Genomic DNA, 17,066 nt, shown 5'->3' with positions numbered 1-17,066 from the left:
CTCCAGAGGACACACGTCATTTTTGTGTGAATATTTGTCTTGCTTTGTCTCTTGCTTTTTGGATAGCTATGGCCATACAACCAGTTTATTGTTTTTCTGTACATTGTTTCCTCTTTACAAAAAGAAAAAGACAACCAGAATATAAACCAAACAGAAATAAACAGGAAAAAAAAAACAGTTCTTAAAGCAGTATGTACATAGGTGGCTAAGGAATTATACCAGCAAAGATGTAGTAAAATATGTAAACAAAATCTGAAGTTTTTTTTTTTTAATTCTCTGACACAGTTAACTGTGACAAAACTAAAATTCACACTTTCTTCACATTTTAAGGTTTGCTTTTTTGTTGTTTTGTTATTTTCTTTTAAAACAACATTCTCATTCCACTTCAAGACTTTAACAGATTTCCTGTGTCAGTCATCCCATCAAACATACCATGATAAATATATCTGTATATATATTTATTTATATATATATTATACTATTAAATTCCTTTTTTGTGTGTGTCACAGCAGCTTTATTCATTTATTTATTTGTTTTTTAAAAAAGATGGGTGAAGGGAGAAGTGAGCAAATGGAAGGACAGAATTATCCATAAATGTCAGGCTACAAAATTAAACCACTATGAAAACCATTGTCATGTTCGGGGCGGGGAAAGAACTATGTGTTTTGTACTCTGGCATGACATGTTTGGCTTGTGTGACCTTTTGTGGTTCCATCTCGAGTTGAACTCCCCTACTGTCTGGTTTGATAATTTAACAGACTTTAATATTGTCTTTTTTATTTGCATGCATTTCAATCAGTCACAGATCCAGCCCACCTCCCCTTCCTCTTCCCAGGAAAGGCTATTTTAGTTTGTGGGGCTTTCTTCTTTAACACAATTTGGCTGGGTGAATGGACAGGAACAATATTGTTAAGTAAAGCCAATAGCTCTGATAACACCAGCCCCAAACCCATCTGTTCGGGGTTTGGGTGGTGAATTCTGAAATTAGATCCTGGGGGACCAGCTTTTCGAATCAATATTATCATCCGTCACATGAATTTTGCTATGTGTTCAGCAAAGCATCTTATAGGAAACAAACAACAGATTCTAGAGACACCATAACCTGATATGTAGAGTGAACACCATGGTAGCTTTTGAGTTCATATGGCAATAGTCTCTCTCGCTTTTGTTTTGAGTTTTTTCCTCTTCCGATGTCCAGTCATTATCAAAAAAATAAACAAAAACCCAAAAGCCATTTTTCCCCTCAGACCTTAAAGTTACACGCACACTGGTCAGAACCAGATAAGGGTTGTGGGTTTTTTTGTTTGTTTTTGTTTTTTGGTGTTTTTTTTTGTTTTTGTTTTTGGTTTTTTTTTTTACTTTTTTCTTTTTTTGTTGTTGTAGTTTTGTTTTTTACATAATTAAACCGAAAAAACATGGTTACAGTCAAGCTTCACAAACATCATTACAGACTCACTTGGAGTTATGGAACAAGTAAGCCATGAAGTCTTCTACCTTTTAGTAAAAGGTCCTCCGGAGAAGGAAGCTTCCAGGCCTGCGGAAGTGGTGGAGCCACCGTCCGGCTCCAGAGCGCTAAGTGTGTGCTTTATGATACAGCAGGGCACAAAACCTTCTGCCTCCCAGCGACCGCTGGGACCTTGCCGCAGCCATGGCTGAGCTTCAGAGAGAGATGCATCGCTGTGTGTGTGTGTCCTTTAAAAAACGGTTTTCCCCACCAGAGTCGTGGTTATATACCCCATTTCATAGTTCCAGCAGTTCTGACATCTGTGAGATCTCACCATCCAAAGATTCATAGGCGTGGATAGAAATAACTGTGAAACTCGCGTGTGAGCAGTGTTCGCATGTTTACACGTAGTACTCCCTGTCCTTGTTTTTCTGTTTCTTGTGGCCGCTCTTCGAGCTCTGCTGCTTCTCCTTCATGAGCGTGCCGTTGCTCTGGGCGGAGTTGCTGATGTAGTTCCGCGTCTCGTCCACTTGATAGGACCCCTCGTCCCTGTTCCTGTACTTGTACATGGCGTACAGGAGGATCAAGATGCAGAGGGCGGCAGCAGCCACAATGCCGACGACCATCCCTGTTGTGCTGCTCGACTCCCGGATCACCTCTGAGGCCCCCGGGACCCGTCTGATTCCCGGCTCCGTGGGGTTTGCTGTGGGCACATTACGGAACATGGGGGAAGTAATTAGTGGGCTCTTCAGTTTGGTGCTGTCTAGCTCATAGGCAGTGGGCAACGGAAGCAAGACTATATCAGGCTGGGGTTTGAGATCACGGTTATTCATTTTGCCAGCTGGCAATTTGGGCACCATCCCAGACGAGGAGGAAGCTGTGAAGCGGATCAGCTCAGGGGATAAAGATGTGGTAGTAGTCCTACTAGTTTCGGAGACTTTGTTAGGTCTAAAGTCCTTGGATTCCCACTTGGGCGCATGTGCTTTGTAGCCACCTTCGAAGATTGAAGTGGAAAGACTCTTATCTGTTACCAAGGAGAAGGTGGTGTAAAAATCTTCATCATCAGTAGGGGGCAGGTTAGAGTCAAAGGTTTCCCCTGAGCCATACCCAGATATCACCAAGCCATCATCATCACAACCATCGCTGCCTTGGTCCGACAAGCAAGGTAACCCCGCCTCAGAGGTCATGGACAGGGAATCTTTGGTGGTCTCAATAATGGTGAGGAGGGGGCGAAAGGTAGGGGGGAGTGTAATGGAAGGTGCACGAGTAGCAATAGGAGGGGTAGCTAAAGGGTCTTCTACAAGAAGAGGGATAACTAATTCACCTCCTGGGATGGAAAAGAAAAAGAAAAACAGAATTAGTATATTTGTAAACACAACTGTAGTTACTCTCAACCAGTGTAGTTCACAGATTATGCCTCAGCAATTATAATAAAATGATCTGGATCTTGTCTGAATGGAGTCTAATCATTCTAGGCAGATTTGGAGCCTTCTATATGCCTCTTGCCACCCAAACCTGAAATCCCTAGATCAGGGGCTTAGATTTCTAAAGATACTCTCAAGCAATTATTTAGATAGAATTCAACTATATATGTTCTTTCCAGGATCTGCTTAAGGGCTGATGACATTCAGTGACATTGTTATAAATATTGGCTGCTATCAAAATTGGCGTGTGTGGGTACCTGTACACATTGTGTGCTTAGTTATGAATTTATTAACATGTATTTAAGATTTCTTTATTTCCCTCTTGGGATTCTACTTATTTGTTCCCAGGAGGATGAGAATGACCTATTCACCATCTTACTGAGACCAAGATCAAGAAACACAAAATATTGTGTCCTTTGTGTTTTCTTAAGTTACTTACTTTTATTTCACATTTATTAATCACAGTCCTTTACTATAAGCTGAGTGACAGGTATTTATAATAATTCAAAAATGTTCATCTAACAAATCCATTTTGACTATTTTCCAGAAATTCCCGATTATTAAATGACAACTTGCCTTGCATTAGTCTAATATTTGTATGCATTGCTTTCATGTTATATGCAATATATTGTGAGCTGGAAGCTAGATTTTCAAAATACCCAGCCTAGATATCCATGACTTGAAACTTTTAGACTTACAAATGTTGACTTAGCAAAGTGAGTTTTTTAAAATTGGTGATTCCTAACTAGTGTGGCAAAAATATATCGGTTTACCCATAGACCCTCGTTATTGCACTTAGAATCATGTAGACTAAGTTGGGAAAGAAAGCTCAGAATAGTTCATTAAATCACAGGGCCTTGCAGATCATGGGTGCCACAAATATTCTGCAGTAGTGGTTGTTTACCTGGCTGTAAGGCCAAGATTGCTATGTATCTATGGCAGCAAGATAATTGATCTCTGTTCAGTGTCTTTATGATGTTATTTTCCAAGCAGAGGAAGAATCTTAAGAAGTCACAGTTCTTGTCTCTTAATTGAATTTATTCCAGAAGAATGTATTCCCACTATCAATTAAAAAAATCCACTCGCAGGAATGGTACAAATGTTTCCCTGCCCCAGTTAGTTAGAAGGTTGGGATACTAATGTGTCGTTATTGTTGAAGGCCTCTTTCTGAGTGGACCCACTGAGCTGTCAACTGGTACTGCGTATTGTGTCTCTTACACTTGGTAATAACTTTGCTGTGATGGTATAGTCAGTGTTTGAGTAGCTTTTAACAGATAAGACTGTAGCTAAGGTACCTACCTCATCAGTAACAAAACCAGACAAGGAGGTGATTCAGTACCAGAGTTCTAGGGGCACTCCAAGTGAATAAGCCTTGGAGTTTACACAGTCTTCCAGGGTTTTTCCTATGAAGATTGATTCACGAATTAAAACTCTCCCTTTGAATGCACGGGAAATGTTTCAAGATGCAAGCTTTCCACACCTTGCATCTTGAAACATTTCCCATGCATCCAAACTGTCCAGGTTTCAGGTGTGCTATGAGAAGGACTTCCTGAGGAGAAAGCTAATGCCTACGTTCAAGCACTAAGAAAATACTGGTGCCCATGTCAGAAGCCTTTATTCTCTCCCTGTTTAGCTATTAACAATTGTGTTCTGCAGAAAGAAACTGAGTTTGGGAGGGAGCTGATAAAGTATATAATGTGTATCATTTAGAAGGGCAGGGACAACAGAATGTTGTAGTGCCATCTCTGGCCTATGTGATAATTTTACTATGAAATTAAAACAACACTTTTTTGAGATTCTCAAGATGATCTTATAGTATGTGCTCTTAACCTGAGCCTCTATTCTGGTGCTTAGAGTTTGAAACTATTGAGCAAAATGATCTTTGCAGATTTGCCAAAGATTCACACTTGCTGTACTAGACCAGCAGACACCTATTTTTTTTAACATTGTGAACATATATAATTCATATGCCTTGCAACTTATTTAATGCATAATTTACACACTTTTGCTAGTTTTTAAAAATGGGATTTGGAGTGCAGTTCCCTAAAGGTAAGCCAGTCCTAAAACTAACTCTGAGCAAACTTTTTTATTATTCTTCTGCTAGGGGGCCCCAAGTGATAGATTTAAGGTGATATATGAAAGAGGGCAATGTCTGAGTAATAGGAGAGCAGTGATAAGAGAGAGGAAGTGAAGGCCCATGGAATCTGTCTAAAGCTTCCTTATGAGTTTCTCAGGCACAATTTTACTTACCTTCAGAGGACAAGACAGGATTTTTTTTTAACTTATCTATAACAAAGGTTTAACATGTGTGTTCTTTTTTGGCACAAACACCTAGTCATTTGTTCCTTATGGCAATGACAAATCTACCCCATGTAGAGTAAGCAAAGAGGAAACTAGGTTAAAGGACAAGGAATAACTGATATCTTAGGAAGCAAAGGCCCAGTACAAAAAGTTTAAATATAAAGGCAAACTGTTGGGTAAGAGGCTAGTGTCCCTTTAAGTGGGATTAAGATCATCGTCTTCATGATTACAGAGTGGCATTCATTTGCAATTTTAGTGTACCATCTGTGACACCCAACTGGAGTCTTAAATTTGCCTTTTTGTTTTTCTGGTTTGTTTTTTTTCTTCTCAATACCAGGTAAAGCTTCCAGTGTACTTGTTTCAAAATCTACAAACTGTTCACTCTGCAGTTGAATTACTTAACTTTCCTTTGCTATCTCCCTCTCATTTAACACACTAATGCAAGTATCTTAGATTTTAAAAAACTAACTTTCCTTTGCTATCTCCCTCTCATTTAACATTTAATGCAAGTATCTTAGATTTTAAAAAAAAAAAAAGAAAGAGTAACCACATTTTTTATAACTGTATAGTAAGAGGGTTCTGAAGCTTGTTAATTTATAAAGAGCTTCTAAAAGCCTGGTGAGTCCCAAAGTGAAATGATAAGAGCTTATTTTAAAACCAAAATGATGGGTATGCTATTTCAGAGTTTAGAAAACAAAATCTTTCAGAACTACTGATCTCTAGTTTTCTTTGCCATTTTGTTATTAATCTCGGTAGCAGCAATGAAAATGATAAATGATACCCTCTGTTGGGAAAACCTGAGCCGAAATCATGCTGATTTTTAGACAAGGAAGTGGTAGAAGCTTTCTTAGCCCCTCTTTCCTGGCTTCTCAAGAAGTGGGAAGATTGCCTTTAGTTTAAAATGAAGTCCACCGGGATACAGAGGGGTCCTTATGACCAATAGGAATTCTAATGAAAATAGGTAGAAAATTTTAGATTTTTGTAAACATGAAAGATGCCTGGGACAAGTGTATATGTTGGTGTAATTAATTTTAAAACTAAATTCCATGTTTAAGATTGCAGACAATAATAGGGTCCTGAGGGGATCAAAGGCACACCTCATTTGAGAGGAGAAAGTGATGTATTTCTCCTACTATTAGATCCTTAATAGAAATAACTTAGTTTGGCTGGATGCGGTGGCTCACGCCTGTAACCCCAGCACTTGGGGAGTCTGAAGCAGGCGGATCACGAGGTCACCAGATCGAGACCATCCTGGCTAACACAGTGAAACCCCATCTCTACTAAAAATACAAAAAAATTAGCTGGGCATGGTGGCGGGCACCTGTAGTCCCAGCTACTCGGGAGGCTGAGGCAGGAGAATGGCGGGAACCCGGGAGGCGGAGCTTGCAGTGAGCCGAGATCGCGCCACTGCACTCCAGCCTGGGCGACAGAGCGAGACTCAGCCTCAAAAAAAAAAAAAAAAAAAAAGTTTGATGGGAAGCTATTCAAGCCTTCTTGTTTATTTTAATCAAAAGTGACTACCCTGAGAAATGTTCAAGTGGCTGATACAATTTTCTTTACTTCCCAGAGACCATGAAGTCAGTGATCAACTAGGTGTCTATGCCTAAAAAAGTATTCATGGAAGTAAAGAACCCAAAGTCATAAAAGGTTATGGGCAGAGTAATACAAAACCTGTAATCCATCAAAATCCTAATTTCCTATGCCATCGCCAGAATTTTTCTTTAGTTTGGGATAAAAACTATCTGTATTCCTTAGAGTTAGCATTTTAAAATCAGGCACACAATACCCCTTTTTAGCAGGATTGTGCTTTACTTTAAACTAGAGAGATCATTAGAGATATAAAAGGTCTATTTGAGCCCTGAAGGCTTCTCAGCTCTTTTGCTTTTTGAGTGTATTTGTAGATATATAATTCATGCCTCTAGGGCTGATGTCCAGCAAAAGGGGCTCACTGCCATCAAAAAAGACAGTGTATAAAAAATTTAATAGAACTCTTCTGAACTGTGAGAATGTTGTGGGTGATAGTGAATGTAGTGGGTTATCTTTGAAAAAAATAAAAAGAACAAAAAAACAACAACAACAAAAAACAAGAAGCATGAAGTTTCAACCCTTGCCTCTCTGGAGATATGTGGGTTTTGAGAGTTCACGAAAATACCTGAACAGTGAGACTTTGGGAGAGGACACCATGCTCGAATTCCTTGAATTCTTGTTACATATATTTTGGTATTTCACCTCATCTCTTATTTGCATTATTCTAATTTTCTGCTTGAAAATTCACATAATGGGGGAAATCATTCTTTTCCCCCCCAAAATTAATTTTTCAAAGATATTTAGCTCTTTGGTGACATGGAAATGTGTACTTGTAACACATAAATATCATAAAGCTTGTAACCATGAAATTGCCCTCCATCAACATTCAGGAAAAAATAGTCATGGACAAACAGGGCAAGTACCTGGGGAGAAGACAGTAGAAAAACAGGTGTCTCAAAGGGGCTTAACTTATATTTTAACAGGAGAATTTCTAGATAGGGCATTCTCCCTGCCTTCCCCACCACCCTTCCACCCCAGCAAAGGGTTTTTCTGAAATAGGTTTGATTTTGAAAGGCTACAGATTATATTTTTCAACAATAAGATGGTCCACAGCCCTTTGATATCATTATATATTATAAAACATGAAATGTCAAGTGGAGTGTTTCATTTGCTTATTGATGAACAGCTTTGCCTCTGAAGTAACTCTGACTCTTAGCATTAGAACTCTGTAGGAGTTCCCACTGGCGCTAGGAATTTGGTCAAATTTCTTAAACTCTATGGAAAATGAGAATAATAAAATACTCTACCTCAAACCATCAATGCAAATATTAAAATAATGCATATCAAGTACTTTTTTTTTTTTTTTTTTTTTGAGACGGAGTCTTGCTCTGTCGCCCAAGCTGGAGCGCAGTGGCGGGATCTCAGCTCACTGCAAGCTCCGCCTCCCGGGTTTTACGCCATTCTCCTGCCTCAGCCTCCCGAGTAGCTGGGACTACAGGCGCCCGCCACCACGTCCGGCTAGTTTTTTGTAATTTTTTTTAGTAGAGGCGAGGTTTCACCGTGTTAGCCAGGATGGTCTCGATCTACTGACCTCGTGATCCGCCCGTCTCGGCCTCCCAAAGTGCTGGGATTACAGGCTTGAGCCACCACACCTGGCCATATCAAGTACTTTTTAAATATGTTAGGTGGTTAGCACAGTACCTACTGCTATTCAGGAATGCTAGGTACTAATGTTGTTATTTCAACTAATGTATTTGAGCTGTACATACTCAAATAATCACCTTCTTCAAACCCTTTTTATTTAGTGGCTTCATGCTAAAGTAGAAGTATAATTACATAGGATCTAGATTATTGAGGCTATTTTAAATAGAATATAAGGAATAATTCAAAGAGCTGGTATTTTTTAAAAATAACCTTTTATTAAATTTACCTTTGGCTATCTTTTTCATAGAAAGAAAATATTCTAACAAGCAACAAGATAAAACAACATCCCATTTAGGAAGTTCTAAGTTTTAGACCTAAAATATTATCAGCATGTCAAACAACACAAAATCACATAAACTGAGGTAGAGAGAGCCCAAGCATTAAGCTGCTGGCTTGGAAACATCTCTTATCTACCATTCAGTTTGATATTTCTATAACAGTTTCAAATAACACAAATATCCATAAAGCAAAACAAGTAACTTCTTGACTAAAAAATTATATAGTGCTTCTTACCAATCTTATGTGTGTTGAAGCGCATAAGGCAGCATTGGTCCAAATAATCTTAAGGCGAAGGAATATTCTTAGCCTGTAGTTACACGATGATAGTACCTACCTGAAATATTTTCTATGTAAAACATTAGGTATGAAAATCATCATGTTTTCATCTTGGTAGAATCTTAAGATCCCTGAAAGCTTACCTGATTAAATCCTTGAGAGAAATGAAACAGGGAAAAGGAGAAAAGACAAAGGAAAGAGGGAGAGAGAAAATGTGTGTGCACCTTCCGTGTGTGTCTGTGTTTTTGTCAGTTGTTAGTTCCATACACTGGAAGGCGTCAGTATCACAGAACAATACTCGAAACACCTGGGATTCTTGATGTCTTCATTTTCAGTATAATTGATTTTGTAGCCTGAAGCAAAGGTGAGAGTATAATCCTGGATAGCCAAACTCTACCATAGTCACTTGAGAGTACCTTATTTTCCCCTTTGCTGAAGGGAAATAACTAATTTCCTAAATGCTTTTTCAGGACTTTTAAAAGAATGCAATTACCACTGTTACTACTTGGAGCTAAGTCAACTCATTTTCGTCTGGGGTACAGGCCTCCCACTGGCTGTAAACAATTTTAAGATGCCAAATAGAGCCTACCACTACTTTCAAGACTTTAAAATGGTGGTGAAAAAGTTCAGGCAAAGAGGCCAGGCTTTCTTTGGGAGGTAAGGATAATGTTTTAACCCCCTTCTACTGAGAGTAGAATTCACATTCATTATTAGAAGCAATTCAGCACAAAACATAACAGTGAAAATTCAGCAAATAGACACAAATGAAATAAAAATATAATATAGTCTTCAAAATTATACAGTAGAAAATAAAATCAACTTCATAGCCAAAGTAAGCTGGGAGAAGGAGAGCAAATAACATTGAGGCATTCACAATATAATAAGAACAGAAAGAAAAGTAAAAGCAAATTAAAAAATAGAGGCTGTTCTGGGAAAAAAAAAAAGAAATCATTTCCATATAGGCAAAATAATTGAAACTAAAAAAGCATACTGTATTAATTGATAGTCAACTTACATCAACAAATTGCCCGCATGTTTTTTGGCATGAAAGAAAAATTTACAAAAGAAAGTTGTGTAAGAATGCTCTTGGACAAATAGAATTGCCACATTCTTGTAACTTGCTTTTTTGTTGTCATTTCTTAAAAAGTTTTGAGCAAAATGTCTAATTTTTCAAATATAATAATTTACAACAGAGGATGATACAGGGAGGCAACAACACATACATCCACACCACATAACATAAAAAGAAAAAAAAAATCTGCACTTTAACAAATTTTTACTTTGGGGGGTTTGGGAGGGCATCAATTTTTGAATTTAAAATAATTCCGATTGCTATGATTGAAAAACCAAACAAAAAACCTGTTTCCTTTTATAATTTGCCTTTCAAAAAAAATTCTATGAATCTAACGGGTTTTGAATGAATTTCTGCATTTATAGGTTTTCAGATATATACTTAATTTTTTTTTGTCTTTTTGACAAATTTTAGGCTTTCTTTAATTTAGGGAGATGGATGACAGCACATAAATTTTAACAATGCTAAAGAAAGGGGGAGTATGGGAAGGAAAGATGCAGGAAGGGGAGGGTCATATCTATGAGTGAACTACACAGGAGATGAAGATGATAGGAGTAAATGTGTAAGTGAGTCGCCATGTCCATGTAAGGGCGGCACGGAGTGATCTAGCTGCATTAGAGCTTCTGGCTGTAAGGAAGGGATGGGCAATATACAAAAACAAATGAGCCTACACATGCCCATCTATGGAGATAAAGAACAGAACTCTAACACTGACAATCTCACACACCCTAAGCTGCAACTTCTTCAACATGCAATTACTCCAAAAATTATTACAGTTTCATTAAAGATTTTCAAATAATAAAAACAGTTAAACTTTTTTCCTACTAAAAATAGCCAAAATACATAAAATACTAGTAGTCATGATCAAAAAGTTTAAAGCAAAAACAAGAAGACTAGATTTATGCATTCAAGTTGAACAACTTCATCGGCAGCCACACAGCCACATCTAGAGTTGGGGAGGTTTAGAAATCTACAGAGGTGATTGAGAGGCAACAGTAAGCAGGGGGCCCATGCACTGGGTTGCTAATTACATCTCTATAGAGAAATGGTATTTTCCAAATGACATCATCTGTCTTCCTTACGCCACCCATGTTGCACGCAATTGGCAAGGACACCAGGCTAATTTGAAACATGTGGATGTGAGGATTCTGCAGCTGAAGTTGTTCCACATTTAAAGAGGGAGTGGGGAAAAATTGCAGAAAACAATTCATAACTTTTTTCTCATAATTTTAGATAAAATCAAATCTAAGATAAAGATCTAGCGATTAAAAGAAACACATTTATATATATATATATATAGATATATATAATATAAAAAGCACTTAATTCCCAAACAAGAAGGGAGAAAAAAACCAAAAAGTTTAAAGAAAAAAAATATTTCACACACTTTCAGAGATGAACAACCAGACGCACAGGCTTGAAAGGCACAGACAGAGCAGTCAGGGGACACGTTTTTTTTGCTTTGCTTTTTTGGCTTGTTAATTCCCCTTTTTGTGAGAGCCAAAATTAAAAACAGATTGTGCATTTTCTTTAAAACCTAATTTTACATTTTCTTTATTTTTGGCTTTGCTTTGAAAAAATAAAAAGGGCGTGCAGTCTGGATGTACGTCGTAAGTAGACATTTAAAAGAGAAGAAAGTAGCTAGACTGACAAATGGGTTATCATTTACTATCCTTCAATTGTAGGAATGTTAATCCAGTTAACACATGCTTAAAGTAAGTTGCATTTAGGGGAAAATAGAAAAACAGAACAGCAAGCTAGGATTAGGGGGTCAGCAAGACAAAACCAATTTAGGGGTAGGAGGAAAGTACTGGGTTTTGTTTCATGCCTTTCCAGTAGGGGTGAAGGACATCTGAAGGCTTCCTGCCAATTAGAAGGAAAGCATGTGAGAGGTGTGTGTGTGTGTGTGGTGTCGGGGGCAGAGGAGTTGAACTAGAACCTGTATTGATAGGAATTGGAATCAAAATACATATGGGTTCATGAGTTCTGCTTCAGGAAATTTATCCCAAATTTATTCATAGCCTTTAGAAGGCATATTTTATAAGGCATAAAGGGGTTATAATTAACATTGCCTCTGTGGGAGGGTTCCTGGGCTTAGTCAAAGTGACAGGGCACAATGATGACAGTAGAATGTTAATAAAATGAGCCTGATAAATGGAGGAATAGCCTATTTTTTTTTTTTTTGGTAAGAGTGGCAAAACCCCTCTCCACTCCAAAGAATACAATATCAGTGTCTGTAAACTACAGGACAATCATGGATAAAGTTTACTGGAAGTGCTTTGAGGAAAACTGTGCCAACAAGGTTTATTTGAAGTACACTGAGGGAAAACTCTGCCTCTCACATGCACGCACACAGAGAGATAGATACTGTAGAAGGAACAGAGGGAAGGAATTTTTAGAAATGGCCTCAGCCTCCACTGGAAGAGATCACTAGAGTTATATTCAGTATTCTATCTCGTTGAGAACATTAACGTTCAACCAAGGACTGGGAAACCCAGGTAGGCGAACCACAAAGGCAAGACACTTGAGAGCACTTGGTTCTGACAGCCAATTCCAACCACGCCTAAGAACTCTTTCAGGTGACTTTGACAAACAGAGTAAATTTTGAGGATAAGTTCGACTTTTGTCCACTGTGGGACGCCCCTTTTATTATTTTACTTTAAAGTAATTATAGCAATGTGTCCCCATGGGTCAGTCCGTACCAAGATTTTTAGTCTCTGGTTTAATAATGTTAATCATTATTCTGGGAACTTCACAAAGAGCAGCTGGAAAGTTATAGATGGAGGAAAAAAAATTTAATAATATAGAAAAAGAAAAACCCTTGTTGCCATTTAGTTGATTTTTTTTGGACTAATTATACTTTTAACATTGAATTAAGATTGTATAAATGCATATATGGTCGGTCTCAAAAGGCATCGAATGACATCTGTAGAACAAAGTTCTACAATTTTTAAAAGTAGGAAACATAAGCAGTCTAAGTGTGAGACTTAAAGAATAAGATACTTGCAATATGCACATTCTCCTAGATAATGAGAGGCATTTTGAAAAAGATACATCAGCAATTTGGGTTCTCTAAGCCTTCTACTGAGTAATTTACCTATTCCCAAATTGCCTGTTTTGAAAATCTTACAAGTTGGACACCACTTACATTCTAGAAATCACTGGTCTGAACAATTGAATATATGAAAATTTAGGGTTGTCACTTTGTAAATAATATGTGTATTTTTTAAACCCATGGAAGCTGTAGTTTCAAATGAAGCCATCAAAGCCTGAATATAATGCATGTATATCTTTACTGTATAAGTCAACCATTAGTTCACATACATAAACCTTGTTTGGTCTCTAAGATACAAAATGACATTGCTTGCTAATAGTAGTTCATAATCAGGTCACAACTTCATTTTCATCTTTCATTAACTATCTACACTAGGTTTGTATTAATAACTGCCTGATTTTGTGGCTATGCCTTTACTATGGGTATTAAGAATGTGTTTGGGTTATGTTTGTCACTGAGAACAAATAATACAATAATTTGATTTGAAACAGTATATTTTGATACAACTACTTTTATCCCACCATGTCCTAATAGCCCTGTCTAAATGTAAAATCAAAAATTTTTAAATGCCAAATGCCGTATTACAGTTGTTAGAATTCATCTTGGGAAATTGTTTCAAAGAAATGTTTCTGAACTGCTTGGGGTTGAGCTCAAGAATCCCAAAGACATCCTCAAGTTACTCCAGTTGCAAGCCCTCCTCTCTGGAAGGCAGGGGTCCTCCTTGCTAGAAGGCATTGTCTTCAGTGTATAGAGGTGAGGCCCAAGAGGAAGGCCCCAGTGAATTACTTTGCATAACATTATGTATTTTAAACTTCTCAGGGAGAATACTAGAAAGATGAAGGCAGAGGGAACCATCTCAACAGTCTTCGTACAACACTGGGTAAAGATTTAAAAAATTACAAACCAGGAGGGCTGAGAAAAAAGTTGGAATAACAAATAACTAATGAAGATTTTGAAGACTTTTGGCATTGGATGCATGAGTTAAGCCTCCGCATCTGTTTCTCCTATGAAATATACAAAAACATTTTCATAGATTGTGACTTTTGTGTCTATGGGGTGAATGGAGGAATTCTTCTGGGAGTATGGATGGCTCATTTCTGAATCACAGTTTGACTTAGAATGAAAGTAGAGAACCCTGTACATGAACATGGAATTCTGGATGTGAGGATTGTTGTTGTCAGCATTACAAAACGAGCCCTGCGTATACCTTTATTCCTCATAACTTCCTCTGTAGACATGGAGGGTGCTCAGAAAAGGGGTGAAGGAACCCGTTTCATAATATGGTACAGTAATGCTGCAATGAGCATGGAGTGTAGATATCTCTACATGATGGTAATTTCCTTTCCCTTGGGTATATACTCAGAAAAGGTATTGCTGGGTTATATGGCAATTCCATTTTTAATTTAGGAACTTCCATACTGTTTTCTGTAATGGCTGGACCAATCCAAATTCCCACCCACAGTGTACAAGGGTTCCCTTTTCTCCACACCCTCATCAACACACGTTGTCTCTTGTCTTTTTGATAATACCTACCCTAATAGATATAAGGTGATATCTCATGGTGGTTTTAATTAGCATGTCTCTGGTGATTAGTTATGCTAAGTATCTTTTCACATATATGTTGGCCATTTTTGTCTCCTTTAGAGGAATGTCTACTCAGGTTCCTTTGTCTATTTTTAAAATAGGGTTAGATGTTTTCTTGTGATTGAGCTGTGTGAGTTCTTTATAAATTTTGGAAGATAGCCCCTTACTAGATATATGGTTTGCAAATATGTTTTCTTCAACCTGTAGGTTACCTTTTCATTTTATTGATTGTTTTCTTTGCTGTGAAGAAGTGTTTTGGTTAGATGAATAATTCTTAAAGATTACTTTGGCTTCAGTATGGAGAATGGACTTCAGGGAAGCAGAAGTAGAATGGGGGAGATCAACTGGGCAGCTACTGCAGAGTTCAAGCAAGAAATGATGGTGACTTACACTACAGTATGAGTAGCTGGAGCAAAAGAAACATGTGAGCAATTTGTTATCGAGCTAGAGTCAACAGGACTTCTTGACTGAGTGTAGAGAAGAGAGTTGGAACAGGGGCCCAAGAATGATAACAAATGTGGAGTTTGTACATCTGAATCAAATTTAAGAGATGAGAAACTCTGGAGGACATGCAAGTCTGGGGAATCCAAAGTTCTGTTTTAGCTCTTCTGAACCCAAAGTGTCTCTTAAATATCAAAGTGGAAATGTTGAATAACCAGATGGATTTGAGAAACTGGAATTCTGAAGGGAGGCTTAAACTGAAAGTTATCATCATATAGAAGCCGTTTAAAGTCAAGAGGCTGAATCAGATCACCCAGAAGATTAAAACACCTGGGCCACACCTGGGGCCACCTAAGAGATGGTGAGGTGAGGGGCCAGGGCTGGAGAAATACTCAGGAGACTCTTGAGCTATTCATACTATAGAATGAAAATGTTTCATACAAAACCTTCATTTCTGACTGGTACACAGGTGATTTTTTAATGTCAAAAAATATATTATCTATAATAGTATTAAAAGGGTCTAATGCAGAGGTGTTCAATCTTTTGGCTTCCCTGGGCCACAGTGGAAGAATTGTCTTGGGCCACACATAAAAAAACACCAACACTAACAATAGCTTATGAGCTCCCCCCAAAATTGCAAAAACTCAATGTTTTAAGAAAGTTTACAAATTTGTGTTGGGCTACACTCAAAGCTGTCCTGGGCTGCATGCACCCTGTGGGCTGTGGGTTGGACAAGCTTGGTCTAATGATTTGCAAGTAACAAGCTATCTGCATATATAAATCCTAAATTCCACACAGTGGCAAGACTAAGAACAGGGGAGCAGTTGCTAAGCTCAAGCTTTGAGTGCTATTTGCACTGTCCTTTCTCTTTGTTTTACTTTATGAGGATGTTTCCTCTTAATTAAACAAACTAGTGCCAGTAAAAAATAGTTTTTAGAATCCGCCACTACACACATATACTTTATAAAAATGAGCTTCAAGTATTGCAAGATGTGCTATTTTTTTGTATTTCAATTCAGCAAAGGCACACTGAAGACCTATGTTGTGCCCTACTCTATGCTAGACAGATTAAAAAACACCACATAAGCATAAAGGTTTAGCCTGTGCATCAAGGAGCTTATAATGTTCTTGATGAAGAAAAGCTTAGTTACACTAAGACATGATTATTAAATTAGCATGAAATCAAAATGAAAAAAAAAAAAGAATTGCTGGCAATTTCTTGGGTGGGTTTTCCCTTTTGTGTATCTTAACCAGTATCAACACTTTTGGGAGAAAGCAGCTAAGATACTACCTTGACCCTCTGTTCCCTTATGCCCTCATTTTACTACACAATTCTAAGGTCTGTCAGGTTGTTTCCAAGAGATTTAAGGAGAATTCTCTTTGGCCTCAGCCCCTTTGGTCTCTTCAGGACCATCAAGGAGTGCTGAGCTCAGAAAATATAGCTAATAACACCTTGGTGCATTTGAAATGAATATTTTATAGTTTCTAAGGTAATTGTACATGTAATGCTCGCAAATTCATGAGTTAGGACAAAAGTCTTTGATCTTTTTGAATGAGAAAAGTGAGGCCCCAGGGGTTGGCATGGGGGATAGGTGACTTGTCTCAAATCTCATAGTTTGATAGAGGGCAGGAGCTCAACTCCAGATCTGTTCTCTTGCCAAAAAAGGAATGCAATCTTATGGAAAGGCATCAAAATAAGACCTCTTCAGAGCTTAACTCTAACTCACAAGAATGAAAGAAAATAACTGTAAAATTACATGCAGAAATAACCCAAATTTATAATTAAAAGATGTATTCAAGCTTTAAGAATTTATCATTATTGGAGAAGGTGGAGACAGAGATTGGAAAGAAGTAGTAATAATGGCTATTTGGGTTAGGGTTTTGGGTTGAGGTGATTCTTGTTTGTTGGATGCTGAATCAGATACTCCAAGGATCATACTTGGAGTAGCACAGGCCTCA

The 17,066-nt window shown here is 37.8% G+C and overlaps 1 protein-coding gene across 49 annotated transcripts in view; it reads right to left on the bottom strand.

The window, feature by feature from the left end:
- Positions 1-490: 490 nt before the first annotated feature.
- NRXN3 (neurexin 3) overlaps positions 491-17,066 on the bottom strand; it is a 1,719,470-nt gene continuing 1,702,894 nt past the window's right edge. For 19 of the 49 annotated variants that reach the window (XM_005561918.5, XM_065549146.2, XM_065549153.2 and 16 more), the window contains one exon: positions 491-2,771. In XM_005561918.5, coding sequence (XP_005561975.3) covers positions 1,846-2,771 — 926 coding nt within the window. In that variant the 3' untranslated portion in view covers positions 491-1,845. Of the gene's footprint in view, positions 2,772-10,228; positions 10,655-17,066 lie in introns of those variants that run through there. The other 30 variants (XM_065549160.1, XM_065549161.1, XM_065549164.1 and 27 more) reach the window with 6 other exon arrangements.

This window comes from Macaca fascicularis, chromosome 7 (genome assembly GCF_037993035.2).
Source record: "Macaca fascicularis isolate 582-1 chromosome 7, T2T-MFA8v1.1".
Classification (NCBI taxonomy): domain Eukaryota; kingdom Metazoa; phylum Chordata; class Mammalia; order Primates; family Cercopithecidae; genus Macaca; species Macaca fascicularis.
Note: the sequence above shows the minus strand (reverse complement) of the source record. Positions and strands in the feature narration are given on the sequence as shown.